The 24337-nt window shown below is 45.1% G+C and overlaps 1 protein-coding gene across 5 annotated transcripts in view; it reads right to left on the bottom strand.

The window, feature by feature from the left end:
• FN1 (fibronectin 1) overlaps positions 1-24337 on the bottom strand; it is a 52077-nt gene that overhangs the window by 16668 nt on the left and 11072 nt on the right. For 4 of the 5 annotated variants that reach the window (XM_039728584.1, XM_039728583.1, XM_039728585.1 and 1 more), the window contains exons 10-27: positions 23869-24021; positions 21929-22057; positions 20314-20457; positions 18426-18547; positions 17040-17217; positions 16739-16915; positions 15050-15178; positions 14843-14932; positions 14110-14304; positions 12516-12788; positions 9348-9614; positions 7660-7754; positions 7170-7338; positions 6809-6895; positions 5896-6087; positions 2017-2199; positions 629-718; positions 224-493 (exon numbers count right to left, since the gene is read on the bottom strand). In XM_039728584.1, coding sequence (XP_039584518.1) covers positions 224-493; positions 629-718; positions 2017-2199; positions 5896-6087; positions 6809-6895; positions 7170-7338; positions 7660-7754; positions 9348-9614; positions 12516-12788; positions 14110-14304; positions 14843-14932; positions 15050-15178; positions 16739-16915; positions 17040-17217; positions 18426-18547; positions 20314-20457; positions 21929-22057; positions 23869-24021 — 2943 coding nt within the window. Of the gene's footprint in view, positions 1-223; positions 494-628; positions 719-2016; positions 2200-3246; positions 3520-5895; positions 6088-6808; positions 6896-7169; positions 7339-7659; positions 7755-9347; positions 9615-12515; positions 12789-14109; positions 14305-14842; positions 14933-15049; positions 15179-16738; positions 16916-17039; positions 17218-18425; positions 18548-20313; positions 20458-21928; positions 22058-23868; positions 24022-24337 lie in introns of all 5 variants that reach the window. The other variant, XM_039728587.1, reaches the window with a different exon arrangement.

The following is a 24337-nucleotide window of genomic DNA, read 5'->3' as shown; positions in this document are numbered from 1 at the left end:
GTATCTGGTTAAAAACCATATGGCATTCGAGTGGATTTAATGAAAATAGCTCTGCTGGCCCTAGAAACATCTGAAAGCAGCATGGGTCCCACCTTTTCCTAATAAATCAGGCCCTACCTCAGTGCACAGGCACTTCCTCACGAGTGAAGCTGGCGAGGGGAGACGTTTAAGAGCAATGATGTTGCTAGAGACACTCCAAACCCAGCCTTCCCTCCAGGCTCACCTGTTGTCTGCTGGCCACCCAAGGGCAGGCTCTCCTCCCTGCCGTTGACCGCGATGATGCTGACCACGTACTCGGTGCCTGGCAGCAGGTTGGTGAGAGTGATGGAGTTCCTGGAGGGGGGCACGCGCTCCTCCTTGGGCCGGGCCCCGCCCTGCTCGGGCTGGTAGCGGATCCGGTAGCCCGTGATGGTGGCACGAGGAGCGATCCAGTGCACGGTGAAGGAGTTGGCCGTGATGTCCGAGAAGTCCAGGCCAGTGGGGGAATCGAGGCCTGGGGGTTTCAACAGACACAAGGGTGAGCTCAACCAAACTGCTTGGCATCATCACAGGGAAAAAAAAAAAAAGTAATTCAGTTCCGTTAATGAATTCTTAAAGGATGGCATTAGCCATGTGTGCACCCAAGTACCTGTTTTCTGGATTCCGTACAAAGGTGCACTCTCATGCTGCTCAGAAACGCTGTAGACTCTCACCAGATACTCAGTGCCAGGCAGCAGGTCTGTGGAATTGAAGAACAGGAATTTGGGCAACTGTTTCCTTGCAAACATCAAGAAGTTAACCAACCTACACAATTGTAACTGTGTTTCTTAGGAGACAATCAGGTTTTGCTTGATGGAAGATCTGAGCCTCCAGGACAATCAAAAGTTTAAATCAGTTATTTTTGTGGCATTATGGTTCCTTGCAGTGCTTTAGCCTGAAGTAGCACAATATCCTAGGTCATTGCTTCATCAGGTTGTGGAGACTGACTAGCAGCAATTACCTTTTTACAAGGTCCATTCTAGTTATCTAGTAGTTTATCTATGCACCAGGCCAAAGCTTTAGCTGATATAAACTGAAACAGGGCCAAAGATTTCCAACACAGCTGCTCTAACTCAGACAAGCTCTAGATTTAGGTTTTACTCTGAAAACAGGTCTTGTCTCACTTAACCAACCAGATTCTCAGAGAAAAAACAAACAAACAAAAAAAAACCCCTATAAATATAACATAGCTTTTGCCCCAAAAAATTAATGTCAGCTTTTGGAAAATGGCAGCCCACATTTTGCTGCCATGTCCTGTAAGGTTCCAAAACAGGATGTGCTTTCTGGTCTGAGCATACAGAGTCAAAGGAGCAATGACCTTTTGCATAATCTGATCCTCTCCTGAACCTCTGCACTGCAAGTCCTTGACATTACTGGCAAACCAGGTGAACAACATGTATTTACCGTTAATACCTAACCTGGCTGCAAATCAATGCAATTGCCTCATAGCCTGATTCATCCCTGTCCTTGGATTGATAGGAAAAAAACTTTCCTGTGGTTTGGCTTTAACACGGGTAAAGCTAGAGGCCAAACTCCATTTGGTGTGAGTTTCTATGAAGCTACCTGCAACATCACTTTAGATCAGCTGAGAATTTGGCCAGCCACATTGAAACAATTGGTTTTTTTGCCTCATCTTGTGCCACATGGACCTTCTCACCCTCTACAACTACTTGAAAGGAGGCTGTAGCAAGGTGGGGGCCAGTTTTTTCTCCCAGGTAACAAGTGAAAAGACAAGACCTCAAGCTGCACTAGGGGAGACTGAGGTTGGATTATCAGGAAAAATTTCTGCACTGAAAGGTTGGTCAGGAGTGGAGTCACCATCCCTGGAAGTGCTCAGGGGGTGTGTGCATTGGCACTTGGGGATGTGGTTTGGTGGTGAACATGGTGGTGCTGGGTTGATGACTCAACAGCCTTGGAGGTCTTTTCTCTTAGTAATCTTATGATTTTATGATGAGGAGCTTCTCATGTTTGTTTAACTTATGCAGGTAACCCACTTACTTGTTAGGATCACCATGTTGTCTGAGGGTGCGACTGTCACCTCTGCAACATCTTCCTCCTTCTTGGCGGGGGAGTAGCGCACCAGGAAACCGCTCAGCACGATGGAAGTCGGGGGAGTCCAAGTCACCCTCATGGTGTCAGGCCCCACGTTAGTGAAGCGCAGGTCAGTGGGAGGAGGCACAGCTACACAGCAAAGAACAAACCCACCTCAGCTCTCAGACTCATATTGATCAAGAGGTCTGTTCAGGGAATCAATCACCAGAGGAAGTATCTCATGCACAACTGACTACGGCATCAGACTCATGCAAACAGACTTCTAAACTACATTTGGTTCTACTACAGTTAAGAGAAAAATGTGTCTGCACTGCTGTCAGGCTGCTTTAACCTCTTGGCAATTCCTGATATGTTAAATGTACCCCGCGGGGCTAATTTAAAAACAAGGTAGCAAGTTTCACTAATGTGCTTCTAGCAGCTGGATTTTGTATTACAGATGTGGTGCCAAGAGAGGTTTAAAGTTGCCATACAGCAGCTTACAGATGGAAAAGTAATCTCATCTAGAATCCATACATGCACACACAGGAGAGGAGAGGGCATATCACTAATTTCCTATGACTCTACTTCTACTCATGTCGAAGGATTTACAGCCTCAGGACTTTCAAACACAACAGGATTTCATGCAAGAACCAGTTTCCAGCTTGCCTTCAGCTCATGCACTATAGAAACCCCTGACGGTGTGGCATGGCTGTCACTGGCATGTACTCAGGGAGTGGTGTCCATCTGCATCCTTTGGGGCATTGTGGAAAGAGTGGGGCCACCATGGAAATGGGCTGCTGGAAGCTCAAACAGCTGTCAAGGCTGGAGGGTGTCTACTGATCTGCTCCGCCCTTCAGCACTCCTATTTTGAGGAATCACAGTTTTAAAGTCTGGCAAACACACAGTTCATGTTTCAGGCTCTTGATTCCAACTGGATCCTGGAAATCTGAACAGCAGAAGGTGAATGAGCCTGGCAAGTCTGCAGTCATTCATGGTATTAAAATGCCTCAAATTCAAAAAGGAGCAGCACCATATCCATCCCCAGCTGCCATCTGGGGAAAGCAGCCAGCTGGGTCTGCCTGGCTTCCCCGCAGGGAGGGGCTCAATTCCTCTTTGGACAAAGCCCCAGCACCCAGCAGCCAGTGACAGCCAGTGACACCATCCACATCACAAAACACAGAAGTTTTCAAAATTCACCCGTTTGCTGTGTCAGAGTGGTAGGGGCGCTCTCTCCGCCATTAATGAGTGTGATTACACTGATGTCGTAATCAATGCCCGGCTCCAAGCCTGTCACTGTGTAGTATCCTACTGAGGAGTCCACAAAATCTTCAAAAATAGGGACACTTTCTCCTGCTGCAACTACTGTGATGCGGTACCCAATAATGGCGGAGGCATTTAACGGGGTCCACCTCAGGCCGATGCTCGAGTCAGTTATGTCAACAAAGCTTAGGTCAGTGAGCTGGGGCACCTCTAATGAGGTAAAGAGCAAACAGGAGAGGCAGAGACACACGGAGGCAAAAGAAAGACAAGGGAGAAAAAAGCAGTGTTTGTCACTATTAACATCGACAGAACTCGGGAAGCAACTGCGGTGATATGCACAGTTTGTCTTGGGGTTTGGGGGAAAAGGAAGGATTTTGGTGGGGTGGTTTTTGTTGTGTTTTTGCTTTTGTTGTTTTCAGTTTGTTTTCTTATATTTACCCTTCAGTGTGGTGTCCAGCTGCTTCCCTGGGCAGACAGAAGTTGAAACCCCAATCCCCTCAGAAGCTGAAACCCCAGTTCTCTTTAGACATGTAATTTTCAAAGAGCCCTACAAAAGGCACTTAACTAGCAACAAATTTACTTGGAGCAATGATAAGCCACGAAGACCCATCATTTTTTGACAAAAACAGAAGCAGAAAAAACAGACCTTTTTTCTTTCTACAGGTAAATTACAAGAGAGTAAAGTTCACTGAAGTGTAAATAAAACAACTCTTGACTGACCCTCTAAAATTCTTGTTTTGCTCAAATGGTGAATCTAACTTTTAACACTGGGATCATAAACTCACTTGAAGAGGCTAAATCAGACCCTCAGCTAGTGAGAACCTTCACAAAGTTCCAGGGTAGATCATCCACTGTCTGAACTATTTACGCTGCACTTGGAAAAAAGCCTCAAATCCCTGCAATGGCTTGAGGATCTGGCCCAGAATTCCTCAACTCCTACCTACCAAGTAACTGCTGCAATTTATGTGCTAAAAACAGATGATGTGAAACAGTAAGTAACAGAACACTTCTGTGGAAACATGGAAATGGTTAAAAAATGACCTTTAAATGGTATTCATTTTGTCAGAGTGACAACATCCCCAAATTCAGAGGTCATGCCCAGCATATGGCATGGCCAAGAGCCTGACATACGTGGATAAAATTTCAAATTTTAGCCTCTGAAAAAGAATGCCCTTTAATGACCTTTTAGATGCCACCTAAATTCCTGTAGGGAAAATAAGCCCAGCTGTGACTGTTTTCCCTACTGATATTATTCCATTAGCAAAGGTGCTCATTTCCTGCATGTTAGGACCAGCAGAATTGGGCAGGGAATGGGGAACTTTAGATGCATCTTTAATTGACAATGGCCAAACCTTCAGTTGCTCAAGTCAATAAACTGGTATTGACTTAAGCCACAGGATTTGTCTGTGTAACTTTATCAGGGTGATCCTGAAACCAGTGGGAACTAATGGATGCTCTTCCTCACTCAGGATCAGACATCAGTGAGTCAAAGATGCAGGACTCTGTGTCCATTCTGTTCATTACAAGTTAGTTTGAAAAGAAATTATGGGACAGAAATATTGCTTTAATAATAGTGGTTTTGTTCTATTTTGATGTTTTTCTTGGAAAACACTTATTTTACAGAATAGGTGCCAAAAAAGAGCCAGTTTTCTGTAAAATAATTGTTTATCCACATGGAATGCATGTACCATATCACCTTTAAAGAGTTGTAAAAGCCAGACACATACATTCTTAGCTTTGCCCCACCAGCAGATGGTGAAGGGCTAAAGCTATTACTGCATAACTATGCAGCATCACAGTATTAGTTCACCCCAGGGAGCACACAGCACTTCAGTGAAGCACAGAAATTTTAAAGCAGTGTTACAAGAGCAAGCAAACACAGTAGCTGGCATCATCTCAGAGCAGAAACAAAAACAAACAAAGCCCTCACAAAGGAAAACTAAATGCAACCATTTGGGGAAATGCATATTGATTTTGCTACTGCGGCTACAAAGGCAGTTTCTGCAGTCCCCACAGATGTCATGTGAGGTGGCACACACCACAGGGTGCCTCAAGTGCTAGTGATGGACCTTTCCATTAAGGCAGTTTCTGCAGTCCCCACAGATGTCATGTGAGGTGGCACACACCACAGGGGTGCCTCAAGTGCTATAGTGATGGACCTTTCCATCTTGGCTTTCCTCTCCACTGTGCTCAAGTGATCTTCTGCTGTTAGTGCTGCCAAAATTTCTCCTGTGCTTGCTTCCTCACTCATACCTCTGTTCACCTACTTCCTGTTCCCACCAGCTGTGCTCCAGATGCTGGGGCACTTCAGGGCTCAGCTAAATCCCTGCTGCTGCCCAGCTCAGTGTAGAGCAGATCCATGTGCTGACACCAGCCTGTGAAGCACAACACAGGCTGCCCATGCAGAGAAGTACACGGGTGTAAGAAGTTCTGTCACACGTTGGAAGGTGCCTATTCTGCTTCTTGAGACTAAAAGTGAAGTCTAAGCCCTCTACCAGCAGACTAAAACAAGTTCAGCATTGTAGAGCTCTCAGGCTCAGCCATTTGAGCTTGTGCAGCTGAAATTGCTGCTCATGCTTTCGTTACCTGGCGTGATGGTTTCTGAGATGGGCAGGCTCTCCTGGTCGTCCTTGACAGAGTAGACACTGACATTGTACTCCACGCCAGGGTTGAGGTTCTCAAAGGTGCAGGTGGTCTGATCTGCACCCACCACCTCCTCCAGGGTAGAGCCCTGCTGCCCATCCGTGGGAGCAGTGGTCACACGGTACCCGCTGATGCCTGAAATACAGAGGCCAGTGTCAAGAGTTTCCTCATGGATCCACTTACATCAGTCCTCAATGCAACAGCTAAAGCAAACACATGACATTTCACAAGTGATTTTGCCACCCTGGGCCCAGGAAAGAGGTTACTTTGTCAAGTACCCCAAAATGAGCTTCCTGTTCCCTTTGAGACCTCACCAAAGCAAAAATCTCAGGAGTTTTGAGAGGAACTTCTCTCAGGACTCTGTCAGGAAAAGATTCAGCTACCAACACAGGTTTTCAAAAACTTTCAATACAGCTTTTATGGGAGTCAATTGTGCAGCTCCCATCAGCTATTGTGGGAGAAGAGTTCATCCTGAACACTGTCAGAACTTCCACACACTTTCCACTTGTCATTTCCACAAATCTTTGTGGTCCATTCTGCTTTCCTTCCCTCAGACTATTTTTCAACCACTAGAGATACCTGAAGAAATCCATCAAATCCTTAAAACAGCTGAAATATTCTAACACATTCATGCTCCAAAACAGGATTTTATACAGAATGTAAATCATTAAGAGTCCTACGACAAGCTGTAGTTAGTTGTGAAATATATCCTTAAGTATATCTAGAAACATGTACATTTTTCTTTAAATTAATCAACAGCTAATTTCCCATCAAATTACAGGCACCACAGAAGAAGTGTTACTTAGCATTCTGCTACAAGAGGAGGTCTGAGCAGAGAGTGAGTTCACGTGGTTACCTGGAGATGTGCTTCTCTCCCAAGAGACTATCAGGATGCCAGTGTCAGGATTGGACTGCAGGCGCAGGCTGGTTGGTGGAGCTAGTGCTGCAAGTGTTCAGACAAATGGGTCACTGATGGCACTGAGAACCCTGCTGGCTGCCTCAGTACCCCTCTCCCCATGATATCCTCAACCTCTGGAATTAATTAGCCAGCAATACTCCCCTGAAGCTGTGACCCTGCATTGCATAAGCCAGTGCTACTTTCACCTATGCACCAAAAAGAAAAACCAGACCACGAGAGGGAGGCAAGACCAGAACTGCCTCGCAGAAGGCAGTGGGGAGTGGAAGAAGGAATGATGGAGGAACAGCAGGTGCCTTACGTGTAGTGACTCTCCTGACGATGGGGGTCTCTCTCTCCTGGCCATCCATCAGCACTGTCAGGCTGTAGGTGTACTCCACGCCGGGGGTCAGCCCGGAGATGACGATGCTGCCGGAGTCGGAGATCACCTCCCGGGGAGCCTCCCCGCCCTGGCTTGGGCGCACTCCCAGCTGCAGGGCACAGACGTTTGCTTTTTAGCCACAAGCTGCCAGCACCCTGACTGACCACCCAGAAGCAGCACTATGGGCCCTCGTGCTGAACTCCAGCTGTTAGTGCTGTAACTTGTGGTGTAGATGTCCCACTTGAGCTGAAACCCTGTGACTGCACTGACCTCTGTCAGCTAAACCTGCTCCCTGTGAGCAACAGGCCCTTTGCACTGCTCCCCTTCGTGCTGCCATCTTCACCACAGTCCACAGAAAATGGCTTTAATCTGCCCTCCCCACCACACTGAAGCAAGAGGAAAAACCAACACAGGACTTAGCCCCTCCTACCTTGAAACCAATCCTTGGGGCAGGTGTCCAGGTGATGACAATAGAGGTCTCAGTCACTTCTGTGTTAAAAGGAGGAATAGAACCAGCAGGCTGATCTGTGGAATGAATTGACCAGAGTTCAAGTCTACCTGCTGTGATGGCTCCCAACAGTTTGAAAACCTGATCTACAGCAGGACAAATAGCCAGAGGTATGAAATTAGTGCTGAACTAGATCACTTCTGAAAATCCAGTGATTTGGAAGGGATCTGACAGATGATTTTTGTCTGCTGCTGGGCTTGACAGACACAGTATGCAAGTGGTCTAATCACAGCCAGGGCTTTTATTCCTGAGGCAAACAAAAATACTCAAGTGGATGCATGATCCTCTATGCATCCAGATCCAAGAATCTGGGGAATCCTGGTTTTTGGCATGATATCTAAAGTGTTCCTCAAAACTCAGCTGTTTTTTTTTAATTCACCCACCATATGCCTTCCAATCAGCAGAATATCACACCCTGTCTGTCATCCAGCTGTCCCAGCAAGGACCATCTCATCCCTCACCAACATCTTGTGAAGTCAGCAGAAAGGAGCCAACGTCAGTCTGAGGTATCTGTGGTCTCAGTGACACCTGTCAGAAGCATCACACAGCAGCCAAAGCCTCTGTGCATGCCAGAATCAGCCCAAATGAAAACACTGAGTTTAATCTGAAATGGCCTTGTTACTAGGGTTATTAATGAAGAGGCTTGGTTAATCAAATCCATAGTCTCAAACTGGACTGGTTTCATTCAGACAAGCCAGAATTTGAAGGCAATATTAAATCTAAGATACCAAATCACATTCTACTTGAGGGATATTTATAGATAAGACTGTCAGCAAAAAGCACCTTGCCAATGTCAACAATGGTACTCTGATTAAAAATTTGAGCCCTTATTTTAGTATAACATTGTTCTAAAAGAAACCACATTCTCTTTTGAAAAGAGGATGTGGTTCTGGGTTTGGGTGGCTCTGAGTTTTGCTAGTTTATGTGATGGCATCATCATTATTTAAATACTGGATCCATTTGTTCTTTTTAGAAGTATGTGGGGGTTTGTTACAGAACTCCCTTTCCTTCCAAAATTTGCTTAATATTTCTTCCAAACCAGCATCACAAATACAGATGACTGAAATGAAAAAAAAAAAAAACCACCCAAAAACCCCCATAGAATACAATGTTTGTGTCAGTTTGGGTAACTGCAGTTGAACTGCCTTAGATGGTATGGCTGAGCTTGAGAAATGACTGCTTTCAGCTTTATGTAAGTACCAGACTAATTATTCCCTGCCCATTTTAAAGGGAGTTGTATTCTCTCCTTGATTTGTCATGCCAAAACCAAACAATTAGGAAGATAAAGTAAAATTAAATTTTTCTGACATCCAGTTAAGCAAAAAGTGAGGTACCAGTAGTAAGTTCTCCCTCTTGTTTTTAATCACCAGGAAAGCTGAAATGTATTTTAGTAAAAGCTTTTTGATGCAAATTGCTCTTTTTCCTGCCAACGAGCTCAAGAAAGAACAACAAGGAGCATTTCCCAAGCTGTTCTGCTGGCACGCTACTTCAAAAGGCTGCCCCTGTAAATCAGCTCACAATAGGCACTTTCAGCATAAGTTCTGAAGAAGGGCAGGGCATAAAGGCAGAGCAGAATGTGATGTGTGTGTGTGTGTGTGTGTCTCACTCACACGTGGTGAAGACGCCGGTCTCTCTGCTGCTCTGCAGGTCACCTTTCACGGCCACGAGGTACACGGTGTACTCGGTGCCAGGCTGCAGGTTCCTCAGCAGGTACTTGGTGGCAGAGGGTCCCACGTTGTAGGTGCGGGGCTGCCCTCCCCTGGTGGGCCCTGCTGTCAGCTTGTAGCCCGTGATCACGGCGCGGGGCCGCGTCCACAGCACCAGCACCGAGTGCTCCGTGGTGTTGAGGAAGCGTAGGTTGGTGGGGGCATCGAGCTCTGGGGAGGCAAAGCACAACACACATCAGCCTCCCAGCCGAATCTCCACCTCACTTCCAAACCAGGGCCTGTATTTCTGATGGATTGTGGGAGGGCAACACAAGGGAAGGGAGAAGGTGGGACCGTGAGAGAGCTGGGAAGTTATTTCAGTTCTACATCCACGCCTCGGTGCCATCCATTAATACACTGAGACAGGCAGACCTGAGCACTCCAGGCTGCACTGATTTGGGTCGCTGCCACCTCTGCATCCCATGGGGAAGGCAGCCTAAAGGTTGACCCCAACACACTCAGGAATTTCAACAGTTTCTCATGAGCACTGAGCATTTTTTAAAAACCGGCTCGGTTTAGACTTGTCAGTGTAAGCACGGAAACCTAATTTTAGCCCTTTTCCATGAAAAAGATTTATTCTTTTAAATGCTTGCCCAGTCCTCTCAAAATCCCTTCCCAAAATAAACCACCCCTACTTTGTCATTTGAATGTCAAAATAAGTAGTAGTCAGCGACTTTCTGCAGAAAACCAGTTCCTAGATCTACTTAAAAATATTCACACCATGGAACCGACCATCCAACAATTCCAAGCATGTTCCCTGGGACTCAGGGAACAGCTCTTACCAGGCTTCCTCCCCTTTTTATCAGTGCCCCTGGGAAGCTGCTGAAGCTGATAACCCAGACAACTACATAAACAAGAGGCTGAGGCAGCACAGCTCCTTCACTGGAGCCACAGTGACTGGTGGAGATGTCACCGCCCTCGGCTGAGGCAAGGTGAGGCTCTGGAGGGGAATTTGCCCCCACAGCAGGCCTGGTACCACTGGCTGCAGCAAGGAGTTCACAGCGTTCACGTGGTAAGTCTCCTCACCTTTTCTAGGTTCTAAGCAGATGTTGAAATTAAGAGCAGTGAGGTTTCATCAATGTTTTTTTCTCCTTCTGGACAAGTAATGTTTTGGCAAAAAAAAACAATGTTTTCATCACTCTCTCAATGATTCAGCGGCAAGACGGTTTTGTCCTTTTTGTTTTCTCCTCACTTGTTTTCTCCATTTTAAAGGAGGGAGGAAAAAGGAAGTGAGGTCTTCCTTCTTCCACCACTGGAAAAAACTGGGGAGGACTTGAAAAGGAAAAGGATGAGTGTGACCCAGCTTAAGCCCATCTCCAACCCATAGGCTGAAAGTCAACTTTATCCCCAGCTGGTACTTAGATCTGGGCTAAGTCCCATCTGACAAAGATTGTATCTTAAAATGTGTAGCCTAAAGTCAGCTCCTTTCTGCACAATTTAATTTGCCAGCTCTATTAGGCTTTTATCACTTCCTCTCCCCATAGCAGAGGAAAAAGGGGAAGATTAAAAAGCCACACACACACACTCGGAGTTTATTTGTAGACTGCTTTGTAACGGAAGGGCAAAAAGAGAATCACATTTACACCGTGGGAAGAGGCTTTTGCTGCAGGGTTTTCCTTGGGAACCCTGAATGATTTCTGTTTCCCAGGCCTTTCGATTACAGGATGCAATTTATGTGAATAGTTTCTGCAATGTGGTTTAGGCCAAGCAGTTAAGCAGATGATCACAGCCTATGGAAAACGATCCCAGACATTTGTGACTGGCACTGTGCTGTCTGAATTAAATGTCTATACTCCAATGTACACCTCTCTGTGGAGTTTCAGAGGAACCCTACACCTAGCCCAGGCTCCTCAAAACAACCACAAAAAAATACAGATCTGGCTGGGAACTGAGCCCTTCTTGTTCTAAATGATTCCAAGAGGGTTCAGATTCCTAAGTCGCATCCTTGCTTTTGAAAGCCTCGCTTGAAAGAGGAGGGAGGGTGCTCACACCATCTGTGCTGGGCTCAAATTAGCCACCTATGGCAAAGGATGGACATAAGGATCCCATTCTCCCTGCACTGTCAAGGGACAGGCACTATTCATTGCTCATAACTTTATGGATGGAAGTAAGGATATTCCTCAAAAAGCATGGCTATATTCACAGATTATCCCATTTCCTTTCCTTCCCCTTCATATTACTAAGAAGGGGCCAAGATGGGTTCTCAGAAGTTGCTCTTATTTGCTGAAAAGTAGCAGAAGAGCAGCAGATGCACATAACTGAATTTTGTCCCTTTCAATAAGCCAAAAAACATCACAAATACCCACTCTTATACTGCCCAATAAACAGGACCTGATCAAACAAACCATGTCCCATGTTCTGTCTGATCTACTTCTCTTGGGTCAAAAATAGAGATAACCACCCAGATAAAACTCCTACTCTTCCATCAGAAAACCTACATCTTGCCCAGCCACTGCTCCTCTCTTCTCTGCACTGCTGCAAAGCAAAAAACAATGCCTGACAAAGTGCATTTCTCCTCACACTGGTGAGGTGCTGCACTGCCACTAGATCATTAGCAATCAGGTTCTGAGGGATCCTGCATGATCCTTCCTTGAATGTGCAGGCACAACTGCTACTGCTGCCAGGGGAGCCAGATAGGCATGGAGCTGTCAGAAGGGAGATGGGGATTTTCAGAGGAGTCTCAGCAAGGCTTCTAAGTCATACTGAAATCTGCCCTAAGGTACCAGCAAAAGAAAAAAATAAATATAGAAGTCACAGGCTGTGATCTGTTCTGTAAAAGAACTGCAGGGTCCATCAATTCTCAGTCAGTAATAAAAAAGTTGAATTCCAGCCACACAAAATTGTTTTAAAGCACCATGAGACTTAAGCTCCCATTGGAAAGCCCTGGAGGAGGATAAATCTGCTGAAGAGATCATTGTTAGAATGAGTGAATTCCCAGCCCTGTCATCCTACTGATGGGATACCTCCTGGGCTAGAACTGTTGCACTTCAAGTGCTCTGTTTATACATTTCTCCAAGCGACAGAGAAATCCACGCTTCAAAAGGCTGAAAAAAGCAGAGGAAAGACACTTACTGGTGGTTTGCTCTCCAGTCAAAGGTTTGCTCTCCCTGCCCTGGTTTACAGCAAAGATCTTGAAGAGATAGGTTGTTCCTGGGATCAGGTCAATGACTTCAGCAAAAGAGCTCCTGGTGATGGGCAGTCTCTGGCCGTGCTGGCCAGGGCGGTTGACAGGGATCACCTCCACCCGATAGCCCGACACCTGGCTCTGGGGGGGGGTCCACATGATGGTGATCTTGATGTCAGAAACCTCCACAAACTGCAGATCTCTGGGGGCAGGCACTTCATCTGAAAGCACAGGGGTACAACAGTTGTCAGGGGGAGTCCTTAGCAGGAGGAGAAGTTATAGGTTTCCATGAAAGGAAAAAATAAATGAATTTTGCTTGAACAACGGCTAGCCCAAGAATATTTACCAAATTAAAAAGTCAGGGTAACCTCACTGTAAACATGCCTTCACATTCCCAGGCAATATTCAAGCAGACTACAATTCCAAACATCACTATCTACTTCAAAGTTTACCATGTCTTCAGAAGGTATCTTGCTGTGACAGAAAGAACTGAAAGACCAGATGTAATATCCTACAGAACTTCAAGTGTATGCAGAACCAATGCCTGAGGGGAAACAAAGTACTCCAGGGGTTGGAAACAGTAACCTCCTTCTAAAATTAAAAGAGAGGGTTTTCAAAACCCACAGCATGTTCTGAATGTCTGATTAACTTGAAATCCACCTTTTATAATTAAACAAGTACAGGGGCTGATCTGGCCTTACTGCAGACAAATGCAAAATGCAGTTCCCTCAGTGCTGGGCCACAGTGCTGCACCCTTGAATTCCTGTGTTTAAATTAAGTTTCTTGAGACTAGGACTGATATTGCCCTAAGGTTAACCAGTGCACATTTTTGGAAGATGCAGAAGCCAAACCATAAAATCATTGAGCTGAGTTCATTCCTGGTAAATTCCCATTTGCAAACACGTGCTTGCAACTTGCAGGACCATGAAATTCCACTGCTTACCACATCAAATCCCAATTCTTTCACTATCCCTTCTTTTGGTTTGGTTATTCAGTCCAAGTGGATACTTAAAGAACCCTGAAACCAGAAGTTTTTCAAATACTGAGTGCCTCAAGTTTAGATCTTATGGAGTCGTTTTGGCACATCAGTCAATGCTGAGCAATCTCCCATCCCCACTGACTGCAAAGGAAAATATTGGGTAGGGCTGGAAGGGAGAGGGAAAAGTCAGGTGAACAGTCTGAACATTGAGTTGTGGTGTCTGAGTACATAACCCTGAAAATCCGTGAGCCAAGTGCTGGGTCAAAATGATACACCAGGCACTTCAGGGGGATTCTGCTAAGAAATCCTCCAAGATAACTTGGGAAATTGATCTCTCTTCTGCAGGCAATGCAAGACCTGCCCACAGTCCAATCCCTGGGAATTACATCCCTCTTAATGCAGAGTGGTGTTTTAACTGCATCAATAAGTATGATTTTACTACAGAACTTCAATACAGTGAAACCTACAATTCAAGCCCACAAAACCATAACAGAGTTCATTTAAGCACTCCCCTAGGTAGCAACAGGAATCTCAGTGACTGAAACCCAGAAGATGAGCATTACCTGTGCGTGGGACCCCAGTGGTTTCCTGCTGGATGAAGACAGGAGTGCTCTCCTGGTTTTCTTCCACAGCATAGATGCTGATGTTGTACTGAACCCCTGGCATCAGGTCACTGAGTGTCACAGAGGTGGCAGTGTCAGGCAGGTTGAGCTCTGTGCTGCTGCCTTCCACAGAGGGTACATAGACAATCCTGTAGCCTGAAGCAAGAGAAATATGCAATCCTCAGCACAAACAGTAAGCACAAAGAATGCTAGAAATGAGGGCTGAGCTGATCTCCCTCCTGAGCTTTGATAAAAATAGTCCTGAACTTCAGCAGGCCCTGTGGCCTGCCTGTGCTCACGTCCCATCTACAGACCACACACTCACACCACCTTCCAAAGCACCATCTGACCTGGGTTAGAATCTCTCTGAGGTCTGACATGTGGATTTAGCCCTGTGCTGTTCTCATGCTCACTATGGGATGGTCTGGATGACAGATACAAATATAAGGTCTTGGGGCTTGTTTTTATTTAACACAAATCCAGAAGGAATTGTTTTACATCCAGCCTTTGCATTGCTTGGTTCAGCCACCAAAGCCAAGGAAATGCTGAACTGCCCATGTGCTTTCCAGCTGGTGTCTCTGACCAGGCAGAATTTTGCACTACCTTTGTCCCAGAGTTATATTTCATTTTCCTTTTCACCTACATTTTAGATTCTACCAATAATGCAGAATAAATGCATTCCAACAGGACAAACCTGTGATTGGAGCCTGTGGTCTGCTCCAGCTGATGACAATGGATGTGTCATCCACACTTTCCACTGTGTGGTCAGGTGGTGCATCAGGAGCTGTTTAAGACAACAAACACAGGAGGACAGCAAGTGTGAGGATAAGAGGCAACAAAAAATTCCTGAGCAAACAGTAACATCAGCTTTCAAAGTGCAGCAACAGCCAACCACACATACCTGTAGTCTGTGAAGTAGACAGGATGAGATTCTGCTCTCCCTCTTCAGAGATCTGGTAGACATTAACAATATACTTGCGACCAGGAAGCAAGTCAGGGATGTTGACAGAAGTGGCTGTGCTTGGAAGATCTGAGGAAGGCAGGAGACAAAAATTTGTTTTAGCAATTCCATCCTCTTGCTGTCTCTCCAAATGAAATAATTGAGAAGCCTGTTCTAATCTGGGCTGAAGCACAGTCTTCCTGTGCTTGGTTCACCTCAGAAGAGTTGTGTGGAGAGTTTGGATCAGCAACCAAGGGCAGCAAGGCTTGCTGTGGGATATTGCAGGGCAGCTTGAGCAGCAGCCCCCTGCACACTGTAGCCATCTCAGCTGAATACTCGTTTCATACCCTGACTGTTGAACTTCCAGTACAGAAATATATGGAAAAACTTTCACATGAGTAGGTTATGTGGAAACACTGACTCATGAGTGAAGAAGAATGACATTATGAGGGCTGGTGAACTTCTTTCCCTTCTCCCAGATGTCCACCTACGTGCCAGATGTAGAAAACTCCCCAAGAAGCAGCTCCTTGCTGACCAGACTGAAACCAAGCATCTGAGAGGAGACTGGGAATTGCCTTTCAATCTGCCTGTAAGCCTCTGTCTGTAGACAGACAAACTCAGGAGCTACTTCACAGACAGCTCAGCTGTCTGGGCAGAAAGAAAGTTGGTGACAGTGCTGGCAGTCCCCACAAGAGCCACTTCTGCTCAGTGTCCAAGCCTGTGAGCTCAGGGGAGCAACAGTCCAGGGAGAATTATTAGGTCAGGAGATTGCTGTTCTTTTTGTCATGTTCTTTCACCACACTCATGTTCCAATAACTATTATAACTTCAAATGCTTGAGGTGAGACATTGCTATTACCACTGTTAAGACAGGAAACTAGGAAAAAGAAGTTAAAATGACATTACATGTAGTGCTGCCATGGGCTCTACAGTAAATGTTAGAAAACCAGGTTCAATTTCTGTGTCTGAGCCCAGTGCCTTTAACCAGCTTCCCAGATCAGCTAAATTGCCATATTATCCAAGATGAGGAAGATCTGACCCAAACAAAACTGACAGAGCAGACTGGAACATGAGATGTCCATGAGATAACAAGCAGCCAAGAGAGGGCATTTGGGAAAGATTTCTCTCTGTCCATTGTGATGGAAGGACAAAGGTATGCCAAGGGAAATCGGCCAGGAAGCAGGTTCAAAAAAACAGATTTAGTTCTCTTTTCATCTGAACTGCTGCTCACTTCAGGGTGCTGTGGAAGCCAGTAACTTTACATGATTGTAAAATGAAAAAAATAAACAAAAAAAAAAGAGAAAAAAAGAGCAAAGATTCATGGAGATGAAAAGAATAATTCATCTACTCAGAGTTATTACTCATCCACCACTCCTGGCTCAGGCAGTTTTCCTCTGCCAAAATCTGGGACAGTATTCTGAGGGGATATTGTTGTTTACTTGTCTTGTTCTCTTACAGCTATTAATGGAGAAAAGACAAGGAACTGAGTTTTTAATCCAAGCTGCTCCTGCCACTCTCATAGCCTCAATGAATCCTACTGAAGGACAGAGAGGTGCTCACTGCGATGTTCACACCAGCTCTGACTGCCACACAGCAGTGATGCCCTGGCTGTGGGCACTGCTTTGCTCTGGCACACACAGTGCTGTCTCACCAAGGTACTGTGGCTCATCACCCTCCTCGCTCAGCTCATACTCAACACGGAATCCAGAAACGGTGTCAGAAGCAGAAACCCAGGAGACAACAAAGCTGTTGGAGGTGATTTCAGTGACAGATTCTGAAGTAGCAACCACGGGAGGAAGAAGAGTTGTCTCTCCTGAAACAGTGTTGCCTACCAGAGAGAGGAAAAAGGTTGCATTAAATATCACTACACTTTTGTGTTAACTGGGATGCACAAAGCAAGGACGTGGGTGAAGGAGATGAGGTGTTCCTGGATGTCCCCCTGCTCAGCTCACTTGTCACTGCTGTGGTGCTGGTTGTGGTAAAATCAAAGCGGGTGACTTCTCTGTGGCCATACTGCTGGACACTGATGAGCTGTCCCTCATAAATCACACCAGGCTTCAGGCCTGAGATGGTGTAGGAGTTCCGGTGGCCAGGGATGGTGGCTTCCTTCCACTGCCTTCCTGAGTTTTTCTACAAGAAAAAGGACACTCAGATAGTGAGAGACTCCCTAGGCTGCAAGCAGGGCAATCCAGTGACCTAACCCACAGTGTGGTCACTACTCACTGTAATATTCAAACACAGCTATGACCTGAATGGCTTTAATGCACAGACAGAATCAAGTCAAAGGAGATGAGAAAAGTATGCCAAGAAGCAGGACCAATGGCATTGAGTTACTAAGTTTTACAGGGGTAAACTAAAAACAGCCTAGCTATGAACTTTACCCTTTAAAAGAAGAATTATTTGTTATAAATTCAATGCATTCCTTCACAAAAAGCACAGTAAGGCATGAAGTAGTGGCTGGAGAAGTTACTTTTGAAGCCTGTTCATAATAACTCTAAGCCATCATCTGAAAACAATATACAGAGAGGTTCTTCCCTTCTACCCTGTGTTTGAACTCTATGGGAAGCTTTAAAATAATGCTCCATCCTCTGAGGTTTGTACTCCAGCGCTTTAAAGTCCATTTCATTCAGGCCTTCATCCAAGATACACTGAAATCAGCAAAAAGACTTGAGTGCCTTGAATGGCTTTGGATCAGGGCCTTTATTGTTCTCCTAATAACAGGCAGCATTGAGGTACTAATGCTCTTAATTATTAAGTGGTCTTTTGTTAAACTGTACCCAGTGGAGCTGGAAGACAGCTCATCTACTTTGGTTAAACCAAATCATTCCTCACAGAGGAACCAGCCAACAAGCTGTGGTTAACCAGTTTTGGTTTAGACTTTGGAGAAGATGGGAGTGATTGTTTATTTAATCCTACACTAAGCTGTTTATGACTTCATATCTTAGTCATTTTTACCTCCACATTAACAGAATAAAATGTATCTCCGTAGTTTCTGGATGTGCACATGTTACTAAAACAGCATTTCTCTGGATGAAGAAACTTCCACAAGGATTTACATTCCTAAGTATATAAACTTGTCTGCTTGCTGTACTAGTGCTTTGTTTAATAAAATACTTCATGAACACAGCAACGAGTGAAGTTTAGGCAAGAAAACATTAAGTGTTTATACAGCACTGGCTCTCCTTGATGCTCAAGAGGAGCTGTTGACCTCAAGAGGACAAAGACACTGAATAAGCAACTCAAGTTTGCTGAAATTGTGTCAGCCACTTCCTTCAGACACCAGAAAAAGCCAAATAAAGTACTCTTGAGGAACAAATGATGACAAATGTGGCACTCACAGGTCTCCAGCGCAAGATGTACTGGGTGATGTGAGACCGTTCAGGAGCATTCCACTGGATGGGGTGGGAGTTTGGCTGATTGGTGCTCTCTGTGATGATCACCTGAACAGGTCCAGTTGAGCCTGAAAAAAAGAAATGCTGGTTTTAACCTGATGGGGATGTTGTGGAGTCATCAAAAAGCAAGAAAGCTGCATGGCTCACATAGTATTTCTATACATGGGAAATCGGTTCTATTGCCTTTCTATCCTTCATTGCTACCTAGAAAACCAGTGAATAAGAATAAATTCTGTGGGGAAGTTAATGTGCACTCCTTGGGTCCATGTCCTCCAAGTTACCAATGAAATGGAAGATGGGAGAGGTCTACTAGAGAAAAGGTCTGCAAAGCAAAGTCTTGCTGTTCAAAGAAATGGAGGGAAGTTCTCAGCAAGTAACTGTTTTCTTCATTAATATCTCCTGCAATGGCAGCAGGGAAGCTGATAAAAAACATCTGCCAAATCCAAGTCTAATCATGCAGCATGGTGAGGGAAACATTTCTGATCTGACACTGAATATACCCTGGAAAGAGACACTAATCTTCTACTGTTTTACTAAATTTCTTAATCAGTTCATTTGAAACATTGAATTTTCATGACTCTGTGGAGGACTCCACAGATAGCGAGACTTTTCTTCAGCACACAGAAGGGAAGGTGGAAGTCCTGAGACAAAACAGGCCCATGAACTGATGAAAATACAAGTTTTGCAGTGCTCTAATGCTTAAGACTACTGACTGCATTCAGCTAGGTCAGGCTCAGGCCTATTTCCTCCAACAAGCTCTCCAATAGACAAGGACAGGTTTTATGATCCTATGGGTTCTCTTTTCAGTCCCTCCCTCAGGGGAGGTGTCACTGAACACTCAGCAGCACTGTCCTCATGTTAGTTCTCAGAAAATCCCAGCAAAGGGATCCCTGGAATCTGCAGGAAAGTGTTTAAGCCATTAAATAGCTGCACCCTCACCCCATTCCCAACATTTCTAATAATAATTTATTTGGATAACCATGTAACATATATACCTGTTCCCTATTTAACAGGATTTCTAGAAAAACAAACCTGTGCCCACAGGCAGAAAATTTCAAAGCTCACCTAACCCCAAACCTACATTCAAAAACATTACATTTGGTTTATTTACACATTTTCAGTCACTCTTGTGTCTAAAGCAGCCCCAAGCCTGGTCTGCAGGCTGGAGGCATGCATATTTCACATAGCTCAGGGAGATGTTTGTTTAAGCAGTCCAACAGGAGTAAATGAAGCTCAGCAAGCCTTAATACTTCATCTTATTCAGATTAAGACAGTGGCAGTTGCAACCTTAAACAGGAAAGTAGAGAGGTTCCCCTCATGTTCTGTTCAGGGAACTGAAGCTGAACAACCAACAAACAGGCATTGCCCATCCCTATAAAGAGTTCCTGGAATTGCCTGGACAAACAAGAGATCAAATATTTAATGTGTTTGGGGCACTGATCAGGAAAAACATTATGTCCCATGATGGATTTTGCTTCTGTAATGAGTGGAAAAGGAAGAACTACATGTCTGAGTTTCAGGAAATGTAAGCTGAAGATTACACATGCGATATCACTAAATACCAAGAGGCAATGTGAACCCAAGCTGTTGTGTGCACTGAGGGTCATTCCCTGAACTAATCCTGGCCTCAGGAATAGCTGCAAACAGCTTGAACCCCTCTTTATAAACCTCTGACACATGCTTGCAATGTGCCAAGGGACAAGGAGAATCTGTTCTGCTTCAAAAGGAAACCAAAATGCATTAGGTACAGAAACCTGAAGAGGTGAGGGGTGGAAAGCTGGCCTTCCTCAGGTCTCACTCAGCAGGTGAGTTCATTTTCTGTTGGGTTTCTTACCTGGGTAGGTCTGCAGAGGTTGGCAGTGCCATTCTCCAATCCCACGGCCATAGCAGTAGCACTGGTACCTGACCCCATGCACATACTTCTCCCAGGAGTCTCCAATCTGGTAGAAGGTGCGGGTTTCTGAGTCCTGGCACTGGTCTGGAGGCACAAGAGGGACAGTTCACACTGAGTGTTACTGAAACAATGGAACAGCTACGAAAAAGTCCCAAAAGACTTTACACAAAGAAAGGCAGCACTGATGTTTATTTGCAAATATAGGTACATGAAGTGGCAACAGAACTGGAGTCTCAAATCAAGGTTCTTAATATAGCACTGCATGTATTAAGTTGGATATTAGGGGGCTAATTCAGCTGTGATGCATTTCAGTGGGATGTTCCTTCTAGAAGGACTTTCATCCACACTGGAGCTGAATTCTGCCCTGGCCTATTGAGTTCATCTCTCATCCAAAGCTAAATCATGCTGCTCCCAAGATCAAAGGCAAAAATTCCTCCTGCCTTCAGAATTCATTTACGTTTTAATAGTCCCCAGAATGTTTTTATTTTCAGCAGAATCTTTCCAGATTTACCACTGTATAAACCAAAGGAGCACAGATCAGATCCTGAAATCAGCTGAACTTGTGTAAATACAGCACAGTACAGCACTTCAACTCTGACAACTGCATGTATGCCTGGCTCCACGGAAATTTTCAGTGAGAACCAGCATTGTGTTTGCTTGGATAAATAAGAGCTTTGTTTAGAGAGAGCCAACAAAATTAAAACTTTAATTGCACTTATACAGATAGCTGAAATCCTCCCCCCACTGCTTCCTTTAAACTAGTAATTTTCAGGAGCTTTACAATCTATGTTCCTTGAGTAAACAGATACAGATACTACTGTTAATAAAGCACAGCTTCACAACTAGCAATTTCTAATAGATTTTCTTGGCAATAGTTTGAAGCTCTCTTGGACTTAGTAATTGCAAACCAAACAGCCAGGTCTTATCTTCCAATCAAGGTTTGCTAGGGAAGGGGGAGAGGAAGAAGACATGAAATCTCATTCCTGCAGAGAATCATGATGGTTTTAGCTAACCTCCAGAGCACTATTAACACATGTTCTCATACTGAGCTTTCTCTTTGCTAGAACAAACGGCAGCCAAAAAAAATCAATTCAGTCCAAGGTAAGTTAATATATGTGGTGCTCCTTCCTCACTTCAGGGAGAAAACTCTGAAAGATTTTAGGATAGAGAAAGGCAAGAAAATTGATCCCAGCATCAGGGCCCAGCTGCATGTTTTATCAGTGTTCAGGCTGAGAGCTCTGCTAAGCTGACAGCTGAGGTACCAGAATCCAGCCAAATGACCACAGGCTAACTGCCCTGCTACCACAGCCTGCTACATTTTACAACATATGCTTGCCAAAGTCTTCTGTGGCACGTGTGATAACTCAAGCATATGTCCTTAAATTAACAAATGTCCTTTCACTTACCCTCAAGCAAATGCAGTGTTGCATTTATTTTTGCTTTTGTACAACTGAGGACAGAAAGTGGACAAAGACTGGGCTCAAACTCACACAGCCAGTTTGTACAGAGCCACACAGTGTGTCTGGCAAGGGGGGAGGGACAGCCAGTGACTCACCAACAGGATCACACTTCCATCTGCCCCGGCCCTGGCCAAAGCAGGTGCAGTTCAGCATGTGGCCCTCATCATGGCGCTTGTGGAAGGTCTGGTTCACGTCGTAGGTGATGCCATCCACAATGCACTGATCTGGGGGAGAGAACAGAGTTTATCAGCAGTAAGTCTAAGCATTGAGACAGAACCCTGCCTGGAGCATCATTCCCTTGTCAGATCAGCACACAGACTGTGACCAGCTCCATCCAAGCCAGAAAGGAGCCCTCCTTTCTGTAATCTGTGACCCTCACAGCGCTGCACACACAGCCCTCCCCCTGAGTTCATCTGTCAGCACTGCACAAATAAGCAACACTTGCAGAAAAGAGGTCTGTAGGACACAATCCAGCTACAGAACTGCCTTGTTGATCCATCAGACAGATTCCACATGTGAACAAAACTCTGAACTACCACACTGACTCTCCAACCATCTCCTCTGAGGAACGTCTCAGCTGAAACTCCTCAGCCTCAAACCACTGCAACTACACAAGGAGAAAAGGGCTGCTCCAAATTTAAGAAGATACAATGAAGAAGTACAGCCATCCTCATGATGTTATTCTGCTGGGCATCTCTGCTCCCCCTGTAGCAATCTGAAGGTAAAGGCTGATCTTTTACACACAAGATGCTGCTGGTGCCTACCAGTCTACTCTTCCCTCATAACACAGTAACCAGACTCCATGCTGCAGTACAATGGCATCACTCTATTAGGTTCAATGTCCATCTGGGATCTGGCCCAGAATTCCTAAAGCCAGTCTAATCACAGCAAGGAGCAGAAAGACAAAACAAACATGAAAACAAGCCCAGAAGCAAGTTGTTTTGTTAAGTGGGACCCAAGAGACCCAAGTTCAGGTCCGGAGTCAATCCTGGACCAGCTGTCCTTGGGGAAGTGAGTCCATGATTCCCATGATTTTATTCCCCATGATACTTTCCCACACCATGGGCACAGCATCTGGATAAACCAAGGAGCACTCAGACTCTCCTGCAGGCGCCAGGGTCTGGCTGCTGTGTTTAAACAGCTCTACTCAGATAACCTCTGCCTTTTGGAAAAGCAAAGTATCTCTACCATCTCCTCAACAAGAAAGACCACTTCAGCTCCAGAATGGAACTGGAGAGAACTAGCTGTGTGAGTGGAAACAGGACTTGCACAGCCCAGAACTTTGAGCAGTGCCTTTCACGCTGAAGGGAACACATTAAAAACCCTTCCAAAGCCCTTGAGCGAGCCTTTCCCTATAAATTATATCCCACTTCAGCAGTGGTGTTAAAAGAGTCCTTTCTTGGCCTCTTGACAGCAACCCCCCTGCCTTTTCCAGACATGAAGCCAATGCTGTGAGCTAGCTGTAGGATGATCAAATGTCTGTGCTTTTAAGTCTTCTTTTTTTGGTATTGCTTAAGTACTTCTCCACGCGGACCACTCGCACAAATGAGTAAATAAATAAGAGTAATCTCCATGCTTTCCTGCCAGCCTTTCATATAGATTAGCCAGCAAAAGGCTAATCCAGCACAGAGGAATTGAAAATTTCACTGCAGAACAATAAAACACAACAGCTCTGCTTTCAAACTTCAGACTAGTCTGGAGTTTTGTCTGTTCTTGAGGTGGGGAGGTGCCTATACTGAGCTCTCTGTAAAGTCACAGTGCTGCCAATTCCTAAATGCAGACAAAAGGAGGGAGGGATATCACAATCAAGACAATCAAGGTTTGCTTCTGCTTCAGAGCCTGTAAAGGCTGGAATGTACTTTTCCAGCACATAAACAAGACAAGAACTTCACAGCTCCTCTAATCCCCTTCCTACTCCAAAAAGTAAACAACAGTTCTTGAGTGTGGGCTCAAACCCACAACAACAGAAAATAATACCAATTTCTGCCACCTCCCACTCCGACTGAAGTGGTGATACCAACATGAAAATCAGTACCTCTGAGCTGTGAATAGGCAATGCAGGTCCATTCTCCACGGCCATTTCCTACACAAGTACATCTCATCATGTGGCCCATGTCATGCTGCTTATCCCACTGGTCCCCAACGCGGTACATGACACCATCGTTGGTTGTGCAGATTTCTTCATGGGCTGGAGAAGAAAGCAAGAGGATAATTATGAGGCCAGAATGTACAAGTTCTTGAGGACTGAGACCATTTGCAATGTCCCTTCATACCAGGTTTCAGATTTCTGCATCTTAGCAAGGAAATTTTAGGCACACACTCAAATTTAGGTTCTCCAGCAGATCTACACCAGTTTGCACCAGCTGAAGAGCATGCCTACCACTGGCTTGTAGCACAGAAGTAATGAAAATTGCCTTCTCCTGGCACTGCTACATCTCTGCTAGAGGTGGTCAATGGGGAAAAAAGGACAAAAGAAAACTTCAGAAATGCCTTAAAGAGCTTTG

Source organism: Passer montanus, unplaced genomic scaffold, assembly GCF_014805655.1.
Source record: "Passer montanus isolate IOZ18808 unplaced genomic scaffold, ASM1480565v1 scaffold66, whole genome shotgun sequence".
Lineage (NCBI taxonomy): Eukaryota > Metazoa > Chordata > Aves > Passeriformes > Passeridae > Passer > Passer montanus.
This window is presented reverse-complemented; position numbering and strand designations above follow the sequence as displayed.